The 20,402-nt window shown below is 40.4% G+C and overlaps 1 protein-coding gene across 6 annotated transcripts in view; it reads left to right on the top strand.

The window, feature by feature from the left end:
- The window catches only part of ABCA6 (ATP-binding cassette, sub-family A (ABC1), member 6), a 61,158-nt gene that overhangs the window by 29,983 nt on the left and 10,773 nt on the right, over positions 1–20,402 (top strand). For all 6 annotated transcript variants that reach the window (XM_012733117.1, XM_012733115.1, XM_012733119.1 and 3 more), the window contains 18 exons: positions 1,424–1,534; positions 1,904–2,079; positions 2,294–2,413; positions 2,666–2,804; positions 3,475–3,565; positions 4,457–4,596; positions 7,376–7,492; positions 8,457–8,640; positions 9,029–9,198; positions 9,622–9,755; positions 11,151–11,288; positions 12,744–12,851; positions 13,660–13,833; positions 14,053–14,166; positions 15,917–16,036; positions 17,777–17,854; positions 19,024–19,115; positions 20,089–20,209. In XM_012733117.1, coding sequence (XP_012588571.1) covers positions 1,424–1,534; positions 1,904–2,079; positions 2,294–2,413; positions 2,666–2,804; positions 3,475–3,565; positions 4,457–4,596; positions 7,376–7,492; positions 8,457–8,640; positions 9,029–9,198; positions 9,622–9,755; positions 11,151–11,288; positions 12,744–12,851; positions 13,660–13,833; positions 14,053–14,166; positions 15,917–16,036; positions 17,777–17,854; positions 19,024–19,115; positions 20,089–20,209 — 2,327 coding nt within the window. The remainder of the gene's footprint in view (positions 1–1,423; positions 1,535–1,903; positions 2,080–2,293; positions 2,414–2,665; positions 2,805–3,474; positions 3,566–4,456; positions 4,597–7,375; positions 7,493–8,456; positions 8,641–9,028; positions 9,199–9,621; positions 9,756–11,150; positions 11,289–12,743; positions 12,852–13,659; positions 13,834–14,052; positions 14,167–15,916; positions 16,037–17,776; positions 17,855–19,023; positions 19,116–20,088; positions 20,210–20,402) is intronic.

The following is a 20,402-nucleotide window of genomic DNA, read 5'->3' as shown; positions in this document are numbered from 1 at the left end:
GTGATTTCTTCTATTTTTCAATAGTAGCAGAGTCGTAAAAAGATCAAAAGCAACGAGTAACAATACATTAAAAATAAACAAAAGTAACAGAGTAAATTGTAGTTATCCTGGAGGATGGGGGGTTCTGGGAAGAGGGGGGGCCCCAGACTCAGTTTCGGAATCTGCCGGCACACTGCACAGGCGGCACACTGCACAGGAGGGGCAGACCCACCATGTGTCTAACAATCTGTTTTCTTTAAACTGAAACTCATGCTTTGAACCAAGCTCGTTTTCTGACCTGGTGTCACAGTTTCAGCCTTCCTCCACATGCAGTTACTGCCCTTAAAACATTGGCCACCTCAGCGTGTTTATTTAAAATCCCTTATCTAGCCTTCCTGGTGATGCTGGGGTTGAGTCTCAGGGCTATCACAGCTAAAGTCTGAGCTCGATCCCCGCCCCTCCCATGTGGGAGCTGACCCACATGGCGCAGTAGACCCCCCTCAGCAGTGGGTCTCACTTGGTCTGTTCTGCTCCCAACTGTCTCTGGTGAATCATCTCACTGCCCCTGCACCTCTAACCTGTACCCTAGTTCTGTATGCATAAATAAATAATAATTTTAGTTAAATTAATGAGTAAAATTCCTTAGCCACAGCCTATGTTTTGATAGCCAAGTAGCTTTCCCAGGAATGGAAGTCATGACTTAATTAATTCACAAACTTGTATATGAAATTCAGCTAACTGTAATCAACATTCTTGTTTAACTCTTTATAAAGATCATATAAAGTTCTAAAAGCAGGCACTATGATTTTAAGATCCCTTTTTTAAAAAGATTTATTTTTTATGCATACAAAAAACAAGGGTGAAGGTCAGAGAGGCGGGAGATTTTTAAGCCTTTTATCTTGCTCTAGCCAACTTTTCACCTGGAAGTTAGCTAAGTGAATCTTCTATTGACATGTAAATGCAAAAAGCCAAAAAAAATGGGGTTGGAGAAATATAAATTATAATATAATTTATATATAAATTATATTATAATATATTTTTCTCCAACCCCATTATATATTTTTAAAATTAATGCCATAGAAAATGCTTGTGGTTTAATATTTGAAAACACAGGCTAGAAAAGAATCAAATGTAATAAAAGATTCTAAATATATATGTTATGTATTCATATATGCACAAGAATTTATTGGAAGTCGGTGTATTACAAGGTTAATATTTGGAATTATGGTTAATTTAATGTTATCTTCTTAAGGGGTTATATTTATTTTTCAAACATTCTACAGTAAACATAATTATGTTAGCAACCAGATAAGATTACATATTTTGTTTTTTTTACTGTGGAAGTGTTTGACAATGCAAAACTAAAATAGGCTTGTTCTGTTTTTCATATTAGCTCTGTCGGATGCCCTTTATTTACACTGCTAATATTTTATTCTACAAATAGGCTTGTTCTTTGACATATATGAAGGTCAAATCACAGCAGTTCTGGGTCACAGTGGGGCTGGCAAGTCTTCATTACTGAATGTCCTTAATGGGACGTCTGTTCCAACAGAAGGTGAGCAAAAAGATTCAGCTGAAAGGCAAGATGTCTGGTAATTGAATCAGATCATAGGTGGGCCTCTCTCATTTTCAGGCTTAAATTTGACGGTATACGAAAAAATAATACTTGGTTATCTGAAATTATCAAACAAGATGATTTTGAATGTATTTTGTACTTCCCCAATTTTTACAAAATTCAGTAGGTTGATTATATATTTTCAGGGCAAATACACTACTTATATGGGAAAAACTGATGGCTGTAGAAAAACTGGGAGTCACCATTGTGGACATTGATGAATCTATGTCAGTGTTTTCCCGAATAAGATCTTCAGACATTAATAAAACCTGTTATGTTGCCAATGTTATTTTTAACTTCTATTCTTAGGTTCAGTTACCATCTACAATAAAAACCTCTCTGAAATGCAAGACTTGGAGGAAATCAGAAAGATAACTGGCGTTTGTCCTCAATTCAATATTCATTTTGACATGCTCACAGTGAAGGAAAACCTCAGACTGTTTGCTAAAATAAAAGGAATTCAACCACAGGAAGTGGAACAGGAGGTAGACAGGCTTGCTTGGATTAGTTCACCTGTCAACCCCTTGCCAAGTTAAATTGTGACCTCAGAATTCCCCTCAGCATTGTGCCTGTCCTGTTTTGAATAAAATTTAGGCATGGAGGTCCTATTAAAAAAAAAATCTACTGCTATACTGAACAATTAAAATTCTGTAGTATGGATCAGCTTGTACTTCAAGTTATGTATGTTTTCACATTTAGGTACAAAGAATTTTACTGGAATTGGACATTCAAAACATTCAGGACAATCTTGCTAAGTTCTTAAGTGAAGGACAAAAAAGAAAGTTGACATTTGGAATTGCCGTTTTAGGAGACCCGCAGGTAAGTGAGAGTGAGAGCATGCAAGGGGAGGAAAACAGGTTGGCTATCAGCCAGAAGCTCAGCGCTGCTTTACCATTGAAGTAGAGGTGCGCTCGTCGTAACTTGTCAAAAGAGAGCGCGTGCCCTATTTGTGCCCTTTATATTGGGCACAAATAGTTGCAGGGTTATTACTGTCTTTTGTTGTTGCCAAGCTGCCATGTGGAGGTAATTCAGGTGCAAGAGAGGCATGTTTCATAACTTGTCACCCTGTAGGTTTTGATATTAGATGAACCAACCACGGGACTGGACCCCTTTTCAAGGTACCAGGTCTGGAGCTTCCTCCAGGAGCGCAAAGCAAACCGGATGATTCTCTTAAGTACTAACTTCATGGATGAAGCCGACCTCCTCGCAGGTGAGATAGGTTGCCTTTATCTCAGTAGCAAATAAAGAATTTGGGAGCTGTTTCTTCCCAGAGCTATTGGTCAATTTATATAACAGAATCTTTAGCACAGATTTTTTTTTTTTTTTAATCTGTGTGTGTGTGAGTGTGTGTGTGTGAGGAGCTGGAGTATAGGCTAGAGCGTAGTGGGGCGGTGACAGGATTCACCAGAGACAAAGTGTGAGCAGAACCAGTGGATCTACTGAAATCCACTGCTGAGGAGAGCAGTGCGAGACAGGAGAAGTCTGCTGTGCTGTGTGGGTCACTCCGTAGCCAGGGATTGAATTCAGGCCTTAGCAGTGATAGTGCTAAGACTTAACACCTTGGCTACCAGGGAGATCCTGTAGTACACATTTGGTCAAAAAATATCCACTTGTTTGTTCTTTAGCATCCAGAGTAGAAAATATGCCTAGAGAATTTGTTTGTTTTCCAAAAAGCATAAAGGAAGGCATTGAACAAGATAAGAAGTCATCATCTCATTTTAATTGCATGTATGTTCCTGCTTATGTCAAACACTGAAATAAATGCTCATTCGTGCTAGTCGTGCACAGAACACTTCTGAGCTCTGCCTCCTTAGTTATACTTTGTAGAGTGGGAAGAAATGGCTTCTAATACCCTTTACTCTTGCTTCTTTTTCACTTAGACAGAAAAGTAATCATGTCCAGCGGGAGGCTGAAGTGTGCAGGCTCCTCTGTCTTTCTGAAGAGAAGATGGGGTCTTGGCTATCACTTAAGGTACACATTTTGGAGACAGACTGGAGCTACACTATGTACATATATCTCAGTACATGTTTTTCAATACTGCTTGTAAGAAGTTGCATTTGTGAGAGAAAATCAGCCTGTTTCACTAATGGAGAGTGTTTACTGAATGCTTTTCCTACATTCCTGCCTCTTCTTACCCTTTCTAATCACTTTCTAAAGTGATTTGCTGGGGAGCGGGGCAGGGTAGGTGTGTGGGGAAGAGACAGATGCCCCCAGGGCTATTTCATGGACCACCTTGGCTAGGTAGCTGTTCTATGCAGCCACTTACGTCTACCTTTTCCCCACCTTCCAATTTCCTCCACTGATCTGGAAAATCCTGTAATATGTCTTCATTTTTGCCACATCATCAGATAATTTCTGAAGTGTCAAAAGTGGGAGTGAATTTGGCAGTAGAGAGTGAAGCAACTTCTATCTAACAAGAAAGGCTAAAACATTCTGAGACAACCCACAAACAAAACACACTTATAAGCCAAATTTCCCTCTCAATTGCTAATTCCTGATGCCTTCTCAGTCTGTTCTAATAATTATTTCCCTGGAAAGTCTTTTCTGCTTCCTGGTTTCACAGATAGATAGATAGATAGGCCTATGTATATCTACATTATATCTTCATACTTGATACATAGTTTCAATTATATTCTGTATTCTTTTGTATATTTGTAGTTGTTCTGAGTTTACACACCTCTGTATCAATCATATTTTTTTTGAAAACAGTGACATTATGATTATTGTTATTGCTCTAGTCATTATGTTTGTCTCATAAAGTCCAATAAAGTAGTCTTCAAAGGAGAAACATTCAATAAGATCTCTTCTCTTATGGTAGTGATAGACAAATCCAAATGAATTGTCTTTTCTCTTAAATATTAGTTTGTACAGAAATGAAATATGTGATCCAGAAAAAGTAACATCCTTCATTAATCATCACATCCCTGATGCTAAATTAAAAACAGAAAGCAAAGAAAGGCTCGTGTATACTTTGCCTTTGGAAAAGACAAATAAGTTTCCAGGTAACTTAAATATGATTTCTATGGATGAAATTTGGGGCTGGGTGTTCATATTATTACTATCATCTTCATTGTTGAATGGATTTGGATTTTATTTTAGGTGAGTGCCTCAAGAAGCAGAACTTGAACTGAGGATTTTAGAGCAATTCATTTGATTGACAATTGATGCCTGGAAACACCAGTAGAAAATAGGAGCGTAAAGGGGAGGGAGGGAACCAGGGAAGTCCGAGCTACTGAGCGAGTGATTGCAATCATCAGTGGGTGTGTAACACCACTGGGAGAAAAAATAAGCAAACGCCAATAACTGGGTTCAGAGTCACCTCCCTGCAGGGTGACAGTTCGTTTGGGTGCTAGTCATCCTTCCTTACCCATCACTGTTCATGAGCTGCTTCCATGAGCTTTGATCTGGGTACCTTTCTGACTTGTGTTCAACACAAGAGCTTAGCACACTTCAAAGTAAAGGAAAAACTGCCCTCAGGCAGATTTGCTGCGTGTGGAAGTACAGGAGGTGGGGGTGAGCATTAATGCCTATGCCACAGGTTCCCTTTAGAATTTGGTTTAATTGTGTGCATTCATTTCACAGAGAAAAATAGAGTTTATTCTACAAAGTGTTCACCATGGTTTTCTCAGCCTGCTGGGTAGCTATACCAACTAGGCTTTTATGATAAGTAGTCCTAAGGCTAACTCTGTGCAATGCTTACTGTGAGTCAGGCGCTGTTCTTAAGGTTTTGTACGTATCAACTCATTTAGTTTTTTCAAATAGTCTATGAAGTGGGTGCCATAATTTTCTCTGACTTTGCAAGAAAGTGTATCTTGGTCTTTTCTGATGAAAACAGCTGCCTTTGAGTTTAAACATTAAGGTTAAAGAGGTAGTTCTCATGCTCACCTGTGATTACACAGGTGTCTCTTTTTCTCCTCTATTGCAGGCATGGTTCAAAGTGCTAGAGGTACAAAATTAAATAAGAGATATGAGCCCATACTCTCATGAAGCCTACATTCCACTGGACAAGTGGACACACACAATAAAGCAAACTGTGTTACAGTTGTACAATAAGATACCAAAGAAGGCTGTATGGGTTAGAGAGATGTCTGGTGCAGGGCTATGGCTTCTATAGTGTGGTCACAGGCAACCACAGAAATTCTTGAATTGGCCAGGAGCATTCCTAGAAAAGGGTACGGTGAGGGAGGGAAGTGGCAGGTGGGGTGGTAGGACTGTAGGAACAGCAACTCCCTCATGTGGGGCTTTGGAAGCTGTGGTGTGGTCTCTGGGTTCTTGTAAATGCCTTAAGGAGCCACTGAACGTCATTAAATGGGGTAGTAAATGCCTTAAGGAGCCACTGAACGTCATTAAATGGGGTAATCTATGCACTGTGACTTATGTTTTCATACTCTGGATATAGAGCAACAAGAGATTTTCCCTGCATGTGGGAGACTAGCCACGTGGCCCTTTCGGAGGTTAGGTAATAGGTCATGGTGGGGATACCATGGTGCCAGGTGAGAGCTAAGCAGATCTGAAACCTATGTGGAGAGAAAGCCAAAGAATCTTGCTTATGGCCTGTGGGTGGAACATGAGGAAAGGGAAAAATCAAGAGGGACATCTAAAATCCTGCCTTGGTCATAGGAGAAAAGGTGGTGTTATGATTGTGGAACAATAGGAGGCAGCTGGGTAGGATGACAAGGGAGAAGTTCATATTCTAATTGCAAATGCTTGTTTTGACATGCTTTTGGATGTCCAAGGGCAGATGTTGAATGGTTTTAGATGATTGGAAATCAGAGAACAGCATGAGAATTGAATTTGGGAATCATTGGTCTATAGGTGAATTTAATGCAAAAGAATTGGTTAAGGGGTATGGAAAGAGGAGGTGATGTAAAAGAGGAAGGGTCTGAGGGTGTTAGGCATTGAAAACTCATATGAAGTAAAGGGAAACAAGAAAATATGTTCATATTATCTCAATGGAGAACATGTTGCAATTTCTGTGCATGGCTAGGGATAGAATTTGTATTGTGAGATTTAAACTGAGTAGGACAGGACAAATGAAAGGCTGCAAGCACACAGGTCTTTGGGCCATACATTCATGCAGGTGGAGGAATGGAAGAAGGAGGCTTTTGTTTTGGCTGCTGGTGTCTCTGTTTAAGCAGTGACCTGACAGGGGTTTTGCAGCAATTTAGGATGACCCAGAAATTGATGAGGTAAAAGAAAGATTACTCTAGGAAACACTAAATAGATACTGCAAGGGACTGGAAATCATAACACAAGTCCAAAAAGTCACCATTGGTGGAATCACCTACAGAAGCACACGGTGATTTGCAGTGTGTGGTGAGCTGATGCTCTTTGTGATTGCTCCTATGTGAACTGCGAAGATGAAGAGAAGATGGTTTGAGGGTGGAGGGAGGAGGTAGATACAATAATTTCAGAGACTTTACTTTTGCTTACTGTGCTGTCCCAAGGACACATCCTCTGTGTGTGTGTGTGTGTGTGTGTGTGTGTGTGTGTGTGTGTGTGTGTGTGTATACAAAAACCAGAGTACAGCTAGTGGAGCAGGAAGCGAGAGGATTCACCAGAAACAGAGTGGGGAGCAGAACAGGCAGATTGATGAAGGACACTGCTGAGGGAGCAAACAGGAGAGGTCTGTTGCACTGTGTCAAACTCGGACTGTAGCAGTGATAGCTGAGACTTAAGCCCTAGGCCACCAACGAGGCTCCTCTGCATCATCTTTTAAATAAGTATTAATTTGCTAGATTGAGTCACTGATGTATATGTCAAATGTCTCTGCTGTCCCAGACCTTTTCTGTGACCTGGATAAATGTTCAAGCCAGGGAGTGATGAGTTACGATGTTTCCATGTCAACTCTGAATGAAGTCTTCATGAAACTGGAAGGAACATCTGCTATCAGTCAAGGTCAGGCCATTTGTAGAATTCAAAGACAATTTCCAAATGACCGTGAATCAATTTGCTTTAGATTTATGGTTTATTCATGATGTCTTTTAGATGGTTCACCCAAAAAGAATGTGACAATTCCCCAAGTTGACTCTGCTGTCCAGAAAGGGCTGCCATTGTTTCTTTAAATCGTTACCAGGACTAAATACAGATTCCAACTTGAGAAATACCAGATTGCTCTCTGGAGGCTGTTTGCCTTCAGTTTTAGCATTTTCTCCTAACCCCATATGGTCTGTCTCTTCACTACTTTGAGAATGGATGTGAAAGGCTCTCAATCCCAGTCATAAAATCTGAGCAGAGACTTCTTAGCTTGTTCATATAAAAATTCCACTAAGGTGTTAATGGGAGAAATTTTGGGATCATCTCTTGTGTATTTTAATGCATGATGCAGAGAAGAGTTGTCATTATGGGGCCCTTATGGCTAAGACCTTGATCAATGTGTGGATGTATTGCATTACCTTCCTACAGTGAGTAGCCTTTGCAACAAGTGTTGTTTGGCAGTTTGACATGAGACACTAACAACAGCTAAGTGATTTTCTCCAGATCGTTACTTTAAGTCCTCCATGTGGGAGTAGGGATGGCTCTGGTGCTTTCAGAGGTGGTAATCCTTCACCTACACTTCTGAATTACTGACAGCTCACTAACAGACATTTAGGCATCATGATTAGCTGTTTTGTGGAGATGATAGCTTGGTCTCTCTGAGAATCTTGTTACATGAGGAACCTGCTCTACCTCTTGAAAAACCAGCCATAGTGAATTCTTCTTTTGGTTATGAGTTCAGTCTGTCTGAGCTCTGTGTTTACTGAATGCAGATTTGTTTCTTCTGTTGTTTGGTTTATAAACATGAATATCCCCAAAGCAATTTTCAGTATCACTAAAAAGAGAAAACTGAAAAAGGGTGTTGGTAATGTGTGTGTGCCTACAGATTCTGAACAAGCAGAAATGATAAGAGACACAGAAAACCTGCATGAAATGCAGTCAGTTAGTTCTGCTCCCCCTGAAATGCAGAAGGCTGTCAGTGGCATGAGTTTGTGGAGAAAGCAGGTCTGTGCAATCGCTTGGCTCCGTTTCTTGAAGTTAAAACGTGGAACAAAAGAGCTTTTGACTCTGTGAGTATCCGAGCACTGTGACTCTCTTAGATAATGAATTTCAGAAAAAGGTCAAACTGGAAGAGAATTTTAAACAAGAATATAGTACCCAACATTCCTGCCTGAGGATGGGAAAATGAGCATTTGATTTTGCTGACAGCGGGGATACCTGTATTTATACACCCCATCAATACAGACTTTATGCAAAAGTCTATCTGGTTTGGCTGGTGCTTGGGGAGGAAGGGGTTTTGGTACTCTGTAGCATGCTAAATTCTGGCTTTTAGGAGGCCAGCACCTGTCATGGTAGTTGGCACTGAGCAGGATGGGCAACCAGAAAATACTTAGGCAGTGTTTGACTAAAGAAATGCTGCAGCTGTTGACTCACACGGTCTCTGTTCTTTCCTGGAAGGTTGTTGGTCTTTGGAATTGCAATGTTCCCTTTCATTATGGAAACTGTACTTGAAGCTACCCTGATTGATCAGAAGAGTAGCTGGGAATTTAAACCCGAGCTGTATTTTCTCTCTCCTGGACAACTTCCCCAAGACTCTCGCAGCAGCCTGTTGATCATTAATAACACAGGTGAAGAGCAAGACAGAATGCAATGCATTATTCCGACATGACATAGCAGCTATAGGGGGAACAGAGCAGATCGCAAAGAAGTAAATGTGCACTTTGAGTTCCTTTAGGGCCTTCCCCCAGAAACAGAAAATAACTGTAGGGAATTGCCTCCGGGAAAAAGCTGTAGCCGTGGGTGGTGTCTGTGGGACGGGGAGGAGCTGTGGTCACCTGCTCCAGGTGTGGATAGCCAGCCCACAGACTGACCAGCATATGACTTAATTAGTGGAGGGTGGAGGGGTGACTTTTGTTTCCGAGGCCAGTATCATCCTATGTCTCCTAGGACCATATGTAAACAGTGACATTCAGTGTCTGTGTGGTTTCTTTAAAAAGTAGACACCTCTGCTGTTGCATTTATATGGACTTCTGTTACTGATTTCTTACTAGAATCAAATATTGAAGATTTCATACAGTCACTGAAGCATCAAAACTTACTTTTGGAAGTAGATGACTTTGAAAACAGAAACGGTACTGAGGACTTGTCATACAACGGAGCCATCATTGTGGCGGGGAAACCCAAGGTACGCTGGCCTGGTTTTGCTTTCTTTGAAAATATGTTAATGAAATGCTACATTTTAACTTTTAAAAATGGCAGCGTTGAACCCAGTTAATATACAGCAATTTGACTCAAAAACGTTTTGAGTCATTCGTGCATAATTAAGCTATGATGTTTAATTAAATTTTCTAAAAATTTTTAGAAAATTTTTTATCCCGATTTTTGAATGAGATGATGTGGAATTTGTTTGAAAGTAGTTATTCAGAAGCTTACCATTCCCAATCAACATAATCATGAAGTAAGGAATCCTATCCCATCCCCCACCAAATGACTTTATATGCTGAAGAAACATAAAACAATAGAGCAACCCCATGAAAACCGAGAGAAAAATGTTCTCCATATACAATTTCAGCATATTTCAATGTGGCCAAAAAGGAACAAAAAAGCTTCCTGCAGGAACAAGATCACTGAAGTAAAACTCTTGAAAAACAGGGAGCCGAATTAAATAAAACTACCTTCCCGTTTCTTGTGATAAGGAAAATACAAACAAAATCAAAAGCCTCTGAATATATACCCCTGGATTCAGCTCAACCTGAATGAAGTACATCAGAACAAAACAAACCTTTTTGCCAGCTGTACAAACCTGCTTTAGTTGCTGCTAAGCCAATACATTACGTGAACTACCGAAAATTTTTAAACAATATTGAACCTCCTGATAAATACATGAACATTTCCATACTCATGAAGAACATAAACTCTCAAATAGTGTGGAAATTGTTCACAGGCAGGGTGACCACGATATCTAGAACCCCAGGTTTGTCTTTACCCCCCAAATTAGTGTTCTTTTTTTTTGGCCCCCAAAACTAGTAGTCTCCTTGTCAGACACTGGTAAACTCCTTTAGCTGAAATGCCCCCACTAGTGAAAGGGGTTGATGTGATCTAAAGTTATTCAAGCTGGGTCCTTCCTGGTTGTGCAAGGGGTAAAGCACAGCACTACAAAGCTGTCTGCAGCCACTGCAGCACAAGTTCAACTCCCAGCCAAGGAGCTGACCCACATGGTCCAGCAGACCTCTCCTGACCCACTCACGGCTCCCCTCAGCAATGTGTTTCAGTCAGTCTGTCTGTTCTGCTCCCCACTCTGTCTCTGGTGAATCCTCTCACCCTCCACACTTCTGGCCTGTACCCCAGCTCTTTCATGCATAAATAAATACTTAAAAAAAAATAAAGTTATTCAGGCTAACCCAAGCCCATATTGCCAACTCCATGCCTTCCACTGCCCAAGGGCACAGGACTGGCCCAGAGAGGTCTGTTCACCTGGAGATTGCCACACAGCCAGGAAATGGCATTCCTGGAAAAGCTGTATTCTTTAAAGATTTAGAATCACCGTTACTCACTCTGCTTGTCTGTGCTTTGTTCACAGGACTATAGGTTTTCAATTGTATGCAACACCAGGAGGCTGCACTGCTTCCCAGTCTTGATGGACATCATCAGCAACGGGCTTCTTGGCCTGTTCAACCATACACAGTCTCTTCGGACCCAGAGAAGCTCATTCTACACTGTGAGTGTGGGAGGGACTTGCGCTGAACAATTAGAAGTTTGACAAACAACATGAATTCTTCCTTCTTAGTGTTTGAGTATTTCCTTTGACTCATTCTAAAACTATCATTTTGTCCTCGCATGTTAAGTGGATTTTATCTAGCGAAGGCTATTTTTTTTGAAGTTACTATCAGAGAATTCTCATGGCAGAATACGATTTCAATTATGTCATAGACTCCCAGGGAGTTCTCGCAAAAGTTTGTCATACTTGATTACAGAAGTGTATTGGAGAGAGAGGTGGGGAGTGGGGAGAGATGCAGAGAACATGCAAGAACATGCTGTAGAATCGTACAAACCTAATATAACTTGTTAGTAGACCCACTATTGACCAAGTGGGGATGAATTGGCTGATATGAAGCAGACTCTTCCAGTCCTGGGCTGTGTGCTCTGTGATGATGTCCCTTGTCTATCCATAGTTGCTCTGTGCTGCAGAGGTACCTGACACACCTAGCTGTCTTCCCAGGCTTCTCTGTCAGTGGACTACAGTCTGGCTTTAGGCTGCTGGAAGCAGAGGGAGAGCCTGGACAGATTAGCCTCGCATTCTGGGTCCCACTTACACCCCCTCCTTCCTCCAGCCCAGAAGAGACATTGACTTCTTGCTTCCCTGGCTTTCAGCCAATCATGGCACAATTAGTTTCTCTCTATTTTGTTTTAAAGATTTATTTATTTATGCATACAGAACTGGGGTATGGCCAGAAGTGCAGGGGCGGTGAGGGGATTCACCAGAGACCGAGTAGGAAGCAGAACAGGCCGACTGACAAAGTACACTGCTGAGGGGAGTGTGGGCGGGTCAGGAGAGGTCTGCCGCGCCATGTGGGTCACCTCCAGGTTGGGAATAGAACTCATGCTGAAGTGGCTTTAGTTTCTTTAGTGCCATGCTTTAACCCACTGCACTACCAGGGAGGGTCCAGTTTCTCTCTATTTTAAATACTGAAGATGAGCATGAATTTTTGGCTAGATACCCAAGAGAGTTCTCTCAAGGCTCACTCTAACTGTTTCAAACCAGGAGGTCAGAAGAACAATAAAAAGGATTAGAAAAGGGAGCTTCCCAAAGGGAAGCCCATTTTGTGACAAAGAGCTCTGTTCAGTTTGGGCCTTTCTGCATTGCTGGTGCTGGGGGTACAGGGAGAACAGTGGGTTTTAGTAGTTGGAGGAGGACTATAAGAGAACCAAATAAGACATGGGTGGGGGGAGGGGACACTGTATTATTATTACAATACAAAATACAGCATAACAAAACAAAACAGATGATTACAAACCAGAGATATCCTACAGGGGAGAGGGAGGGGATGAATGTGGGTGACTGTGGTGATGATGCACAGGTGTAATGGGTGGGGGGGGAAGTAAACATTGTTTTAAAATGAAAAAACTAAGAAAAATTTTTAAGAAGTCACTAAAGTAACTTTTATATTTGCAGTATTATGAATTAAGCTGGAGTGGACTGCCAGAGGGATCCATTTTCATATTTTCCATTGTCTGCTGTATTTCTCCTTACATTGCCATGAGCAGTGTCAGCGATTATAAAGTAAGGCAAGGGAGGAGGGAAAAAGGAACTTTAGGCACCTCTGCAATTGTATCTTGAGTGGTATATGTTCAAAATCTTCTTCTATGAGAAAAACATAATATATGTCAATTTTAGATAATGTAATCAAATGTTCTTTCTATCAAGTCAGAAAATTCACTTCTAAAATGTAAAATATTTACTTCAGATTTACAGGAAAAGTGTAATCATCATTCTGCAAAGTCAATATAAACCCCCAAAAGGAAATACAATAAAACTTTCAACTCCGTTATTTCCTAACCACAGAGTGGAAATCAGAGACCAAATTTAAAACTTGGACCACCTTTCTAATGTGGAGAAAAGTCTTTTTCGTTATATTCATACTGGCTATGCCCTTATCCAAACAAACTAGATCAATCAGATCTAGATAAACCATCCTGCACCGTTCTGAGCCTGTTACTCTCCCAGAGCATATTTGTCTAGTGGAGAATCTACTGTCCTTCAGGTCAGAAAATGACATGAAGAGAATGAATGTCTTGATCATTACAAAGTTCACTTTCCTATCACTCATAAGCTCAAGTGGTTATAAATCAAACCTATCAGTAAAACAACATTCATTCAATTTGCTGAAGGACAGTGACCCTGATGGAATTGGCCATTTAGACTTCAGGCTCCTAGACAATATACAAATAATGACAATTATTTAAAAAATAAAATTATTTGAAGGTTAAAGAATATTACAAGGTTATAATTAGATTTTATAAACCTTTCTGTGTGTTTGTTTTGGGTTTGGTTTTCAGTGTTATCTGTTTATTCTGTCATCTTTCCTCAGAGGAGAATTAAATCCCAGCTATGGACTTCGGGCCTCTATCCTTCTGCTTACTGGTGTGGGCAGGCGCTGGTGGATGTCCATCTCTTCACTTTTATTCTCCTTTTAATGAATTTATTTCTATATATGTTAAACATACTGAATATTCATATAACAAGTCAAATAGTGTTTGCCTTGGTAAGTAACGCATTATGCACACAATATTTTAGAATGTAATTCATAAATTTTAACAGTATTATTGTCAATGATCAAATATTTTCATTTTTACTGTATTATAAGAACTTTAAACCATGCAAAGTACATGTGAAATAAGATATTTAAATATATTTGTAAGTAATTTTTCCCCTCAGTTGACATTTCATATTTTGATGTTGCTCTTTCCTGTATGATTTTCAGGTTGTGGTTATATTTGGTTATGCAGCTTCTCTGGTCTTCATGACATATGTGATATCATTTATTTTTCGCAAGAGGAGAAAAAGTAGTGGCTTTTGGTCATTTTGCTTCTATTTTGTAAGTACATGTGCAAACATAAATAATGTCTTTTTTTTTAAAGCTTTCAAGGTGACGTTAAATACAGTCACCTTTCTCTTAAGCAAGGGGAAAATATATGCCTTAAATTGTACCATAGAAAGGAGAGGGAAGTTGAGCATGCTACCAAGTCAATGATGTTGCTGAACAATTCATATACAGTGATTTTGCCAGGACCTATGACAAACCTAACAGAAGCCTAAAGTCCAAAATGCTGCTATTATGCTCATAGGTACTCTAAAATACAGGGCTCCCTGGCAACATTATAACAAAGGCTTGACTTTACAACATTTGACAGTACAATCCATTTCTGTAGTCTTTATAAAGGTCTCTTTTAACCTCAGATGCTATTAATTTCAGAGATCAAAGAAGGTTTTATATGTGTGCTAGAGAACTTACTAGTAAATAAGAATGAAAACAAGATACTGGAACTCTCAGATCATCAAACACTTTCTTGGAAATGTGTATCAAGACTCTTGGGTCCCATCCCAGAGCCTCTAGTTCAAGCACATCAGGTGTCTTAGCTTAAATTCCCAGCTGGTGCTTGAATATCTGTGTTGTAATCCCAGCTCCCAGTTCCTGGTGTGGGAGTCCTGATGCCATTAGGAGAACCCAACCAAAGGCCTCTGCTGAGAAAATAGACCCGATTTCTCTAAGAAAAAAGCCTGGTACTGCTCTGGTGGGCAGGCAACTGCTCACTTGTCCTTCTCAGTGAACAGTTGTCTGATTTGGCTTCTCCAGATTGCATTCTCAGTGTCTAATACTACCCTCTTAGCATCATCAGTGTGAAGCAGTCCAAGTACAGATGTCAGAAATAATACAGCCACAATTCCTTACTTGGAAGACTGCCTTTGGACAGCAGTAAAGATTTGGTGGGCTAAGAGCCTTTCCATTCATAGTCTGCTTAAGAACATTTTTGTCCTGTCAGCAGGCTTTCTTCCTTTTCCCAATGAAAACCCAGATGTAAGGTAAGCTGTACAGATGTCAAGAGAAGAGAACCTAACCTCAGCTGATTTCTTTTCAATCAGCATTCTTAAGTATACCCAGCAAAGAAGAAAAAAAAAAAAAAAACCATGTCCACAATTTGTGCTTCCTATTATCTCAGCTTCAGCTAAAGTTTGCTTTGGAGGTGATGTTCAAACTGTCAGGGTTATTGACCAGTATAGCGGTGAATAGTCTGTTACTGCCAAACTGAGGGAAGCTTTAAGATATCCTCACCAGTGTCCTCAGAGACATTCTTGAAGCCTATTGTTCTTCAGTTTACAAATAATCAGCAGCCTGAAGTCATCTCCATGATTAGAATAGGGAAGAAATGGAGATACAAGGACAATGTTCAATGAAGCTTCAGCCTACATGACAAGCAGGGCAGACTTTAAAGATTTTCCATATAAATTCTCATGTATGCAATTAAAAATATCCTTTACGTTAGCTATCACAGTATAACTCTATTTTTCATACTGTTTTCATCCTGTCATCATAGATTGTACTGTTAGGGAGTTTATTTGGTCAATTTAGCTTTCACCTAATCTCCAGATGCTTTATCTAGAATGTTCTGTTGAGGACCAAATAATCATGTATATTCTCATTAACAAAAGATTCTCCCTTCCCTTCTCTCTCTGCAAGGGGAATTGCGATGTCCATGGGTGTGTCTGTATATGAGAAAATTTGGCTTACATGGCAGTGGGGGTCCCTGCATGGCTGAGTATATCTGACATGCATCCTTGCTTTGTAGATCTTGACCATCACCTTTGACATCATTATAATGACTAATTTGAACTCAGTTATCATGATCACTGGCATGGTGTTAGCCCCCCCAACTACCTTGGCTGGATTTATCACTATTTTGGGAGAGGTAAAAACTGTTACCAATTGTGTTATTCATTTTGGAAATGAAGACTTTTAAAATGCCTTGCTTAAATCTATAAAAACAATAAACAGGTTGGTGTTTTGAGGAATTCCTGGGGTGGGTCTGGGAAATGATAGAAATGCATATGAGGTACCCATTTGGGGTAATGGAAATGTCTTAAGTTGATTGTGTTGATATTCTCATAACTATATATTTACAAAAAATTCTTCTACATTTAATGGATTTTTTTTTTTTGCATGAATACTCAACCTCAATAAAGTTGTTAGAAAGTTTGGCCATATGCATTCTGGCAAACTTGAGCAGCCTCAGATGCTATTAGGAATTAATGCTAGATTGAAAAAACTTGCATGGTCAAGTGGCTATTCATTATGCATCGTAAGAACAATACCAGTCACTTACTCAGCAACCGGCATTAGGCACTATTCTGTACTGGGCACTGTGTATTTGTGCTTGGAAATAGTTGGTGGACAAGGTGGCACCACCCTTCTCTCAGAGCTTGATGCTGACAAAGACCAACCTCACCCGTCAATGGAGGGTTAGTGGTTACAAAGATGGGCAGAGCACAGAGTGTAAAAGACAAAGCACAGCTTATAGGCCTGGAAGAGGCAGAAAATTCTTAGAGAAGCAATATTTAAACAGTCTTGAAGAATAAGGTATAATTAATTAGTGAGTTAGTGGAGCAGGAGGTAAGCATGTCTGTAGAGAGAAGCACAAACATCGAAGTGGGAAGATCAGGCTCTGAGGAAGTTACATGTGACTCAAATGGAATAAAGTGTAGGAGGAGCTGGACAGCCCAGAGAGCAAAGCTGGGCCATCCCAGAGGAAGTGGGATTAAAGAAAGTAGCAATAACAATAATAAAAAAAAAAAAGACAAATTACAAATCAGAGACATTCTTCAAGGCAAGAGCTGGAAGAATACAATGGTCTATGGTGATGGTACAAGGGTGAATTGGTGGTGGAAATTCTATGGGATGTACACCGGAGGGGAAAAGCACATATTGTAATAGAAATAAATAGATACATGTAATTAAAAATATAAGAAAACCTGCGGGGATTACAATCGAGATGGAAAAAAAATGTGCAAAATGATGTAAAAATAAACTTTCGTAATAAATATATATATAAGAAAACATACAGAGGGCTTACCAAATTGTATTCTTGAGGATCTAGAGAAGCCTTCTATCTGGAAAGGTAACTTTCCATTGCCTGAGCAATCCTTGGGAATTCTCCATGGGAAATCCATTCCTTTGTTGAAAGTGCTTCTTTCCTTCAGGGTGAAATATATTAACCTAGATCTGTCACACGTTACTGAGGAAGAAGGTGTGGATTTCTGAATGCACTGGGTGATGAGGAAAGACTAACATAATGGGATTAACCGTGGTGAGAACAGTCACTGTGGGGTTAGGAAGGGACCCTGAAAAGGGACCCTTGGGAGAGACATTTAAAACAAATACTGTTGATTCCTAGAATTTTTCTCATTCATGGCACCTCACTCTGCTATGCTTTAGTAGAATTCCACAAACATGGAATTAAAAGATTAAAAGAAAAAAAGAACTGGAAGAGAGGAGCTAACACAGTTGCCTGGGAATTGCTGGTCAGCAGCATGCATAGGAGAACCAAGTTTAATGTGGCAAATATTCAATATGTGAAAGTCCATATTATTTAAATGTATACCATAAGGTTGATGAGTTTTGATTTTGCCATTTTTTTTCTTTGTCTTTACAGGAAATCCACAGGCACCAAACTAAATTTCAGGACCTGAATTATAACCTGAGTAAAGTTGATCTTCTACTATGCCTAATAGTAAGGTCTTTCTACCTCACCACCAACTTCTTTGGCTCAGTTACTATACTAACTATTTGATATTGTCTTAACTGTACCAGATTTAAGACTTAGACAAAACAACTGCATTCAGACATGATTCCAAGCCCTATAGTTCCTTTTTCTATGCATGAATGGACTAAGTTGGAATTCAACGTGAAATTAATGATTCATGCCTATTTGTCCTGTCTGTATCCCCTCCAAATTTGAGAGAGTTTACAAAGAGTACAGATGTAATATAACTGAAATCCTTTGAACTGGAGAGGAAAAGGCAAAGTTGAATAATAAACATGAAAGGAAAAATATTATGTCTCTATATGTAGACTAATAAAAGCTACTGGTTTGAATACTATGTGTTAGTACTTTGCCAGCCATAGGGAACAAATGGAGACAACATCCCTGCCCTCATGGAGCTTGCATTCTGGTGGAAGGTGACAGATGATAAATGAAATAAATAATATATACCATGTCAGATGGGTGGTCAGGAAAACCTGGCTGAGGAATAAAAACCCAAAGGAGGCAAGGAAGCACGCTGTGAGGACAAGAGTGAGCCTGGCTTGCTCCAAGGCCAGCAGGTGGCCAGTGTGGTTGTGGCAGGGCAACCACAGTGAGTGTGATACCAGAGAAGGTCACACTGGATGAAGTTGAGGTGAACAGATGGGTCACCAGAACAAGCAGGGTCATGATAGGACCTTGACTCTATCTTGAATAATTAAAGGTCTCGGCCTCGTTTTAAGCAAAGTGATATGACTGGACTTGTAGTTCTGGTACTGAGCTGAGAACAGATGGTTGGGGAAAGGGGAGAAGAGGGAGATCTAGGTGCTAGTTTGGCCATATTATTATGAGAAATTATATTGACCTCGACCTGGTAGTAGTAGTTCGAGTAGAACTGAGAAGCTGTTCAGTTCTGCATAAGTCTGAGGCTGGGCAGATGAAGTTGCTGACCAAGTGGATGTGGACTATGGGTGGAAAACAGGAGGCTGTTTCCACAAAGCTGGACCATTACTGGGTCACTAATCTCACTCTCAAGCTTTAGGACTGAGTCACACTGAGCATCACACCTCAAGTCAAAAGACTAGCATTTGTAATTCCATTCAAAAGTTTAATATTTGGGGACATATGTAACTAGAGCTGTTATTTTTTGCTTTCAGCCTTACTTTCAGACTTTGCTGTTTGCCTTTGTTCTAAGATGCATGGAAATGAAGTATGGAAAAAAAGTAATACGAAAGGATCCTATTTTCAGGTGGGGATAAAACTTTATTTTATACTTACTACCGTGTCTTCGTATTCCTACATGGTGGCTGCATTGTTACCCTGTTCATGGGAGTTTATACTTCCAGTGAAAACAGCCTGATGATTTCCTTAGTGGCTAATGGATTGCTGTCTTTCACTTAATCAGTTCTTTCACTTAATCAGTTGAAACTTTCAGCCCCTCAGCAATGTAATGAGCACTCAAAGATGCCATTCTCCCATCCAAGATGAGGCTGCATCCTTGAGCAGAGGAGACAGGAGGGAGTTGGGATAGCAGTGTGGTCCACAGTGCCACCACAGAGGGGACTGTGGACAGGGTGACAAGCACAGGAGATGACGCCAGTGCCAGAAGGATGAACAGGGGCAATATCCACAGAGAAGTATGTAGGTGCAGACAACCCACTGTGTCAAGAGGGCACAGGACTTGCTGAGAAATTTGGGATGGTCAGAGATGCTAACTAGAATGGGAGCATCAACACTGAGAAAGGGATTCTGGTCACTGGGACAAGTTCTTATTGGTGGGCCATCCTTGTAGCACAGGTGTTTAGTCTCAGCGCTATGAAGCTATCACCAGCCACTGAGGCCTGAATTTGATCCCCGGCCAGGGAGCTGACCCACATGGCCCAGCAGACCTTGCCTGTCTCACACACTTCTCTCAACAATGTATTTAATGGATCTGCCTGTTCTGCTCCCCAATCTGTCTTTGGTGAATCTTTTCACCTGCCACACCTCTGGCCTACACCCCCATTCTTGCATGCATAAATAAATACATCTTTTTTTTTAAAAAAAAAAAAAAGAGTTCTTGTTGGCAAAAGCAGAGCAATCTACTCATAGCCCATCATCGCCAGCTGATGGAAAAGAAAGGACAACGAGAACGACTGTAACAACACAGGGAAACTGACTCTAGATACATCTTTGACAACCAGAAAGCACACATCATGTCATGCATTTCATTTTCTCCACAGAATTTGCCCCCAAAGGGGAGATGTTCGACGGAATCCAGAAGAACCTGTAGATGAAGATGAAGATGTTCAAGCAGAAAGAGTCAGAGTATCTACCGCCCTGACAACAGCAGACACAGAAGAGGTAGGAAGGCCCATGACCAGGGACCCGCAGGGACGTTATTGCAGGGGGTTTAAGCACTCTGGGGCAGGCTGGCTGTGCCCGTTTTCCTTTGAAACTTGGGCAGTGTTTGCATTTTTGCAATTCCTATGCAGGTTCATCTTTGAACTATCTTGAAAGCTCAAAGAAGAATGCAAACATAAGGGTTGTTTTTTGG

The sequence above is a fragment of the Condylura cristata genome, unplaced genomic scaffold (assembly GCF_000260355.1).
Source record: "Condylura cristata isolate star-nosed mole 26May11 unplaced genomic scaffold, ConCri1.0 scaffold00038, whole genome shotgun sequence".
Taxonomy (NCBI): domain Eukaryota; kingdom Metazoa; phylum Chordata; class Mammalia; order Eulipotyphla; family Talpidae; genus Condylura; species Condylura cristata.
Note: the sequence above shows the minus strand (reverse complement) of the source record. Positions and strands in the feature narration are given on the sequence as shown.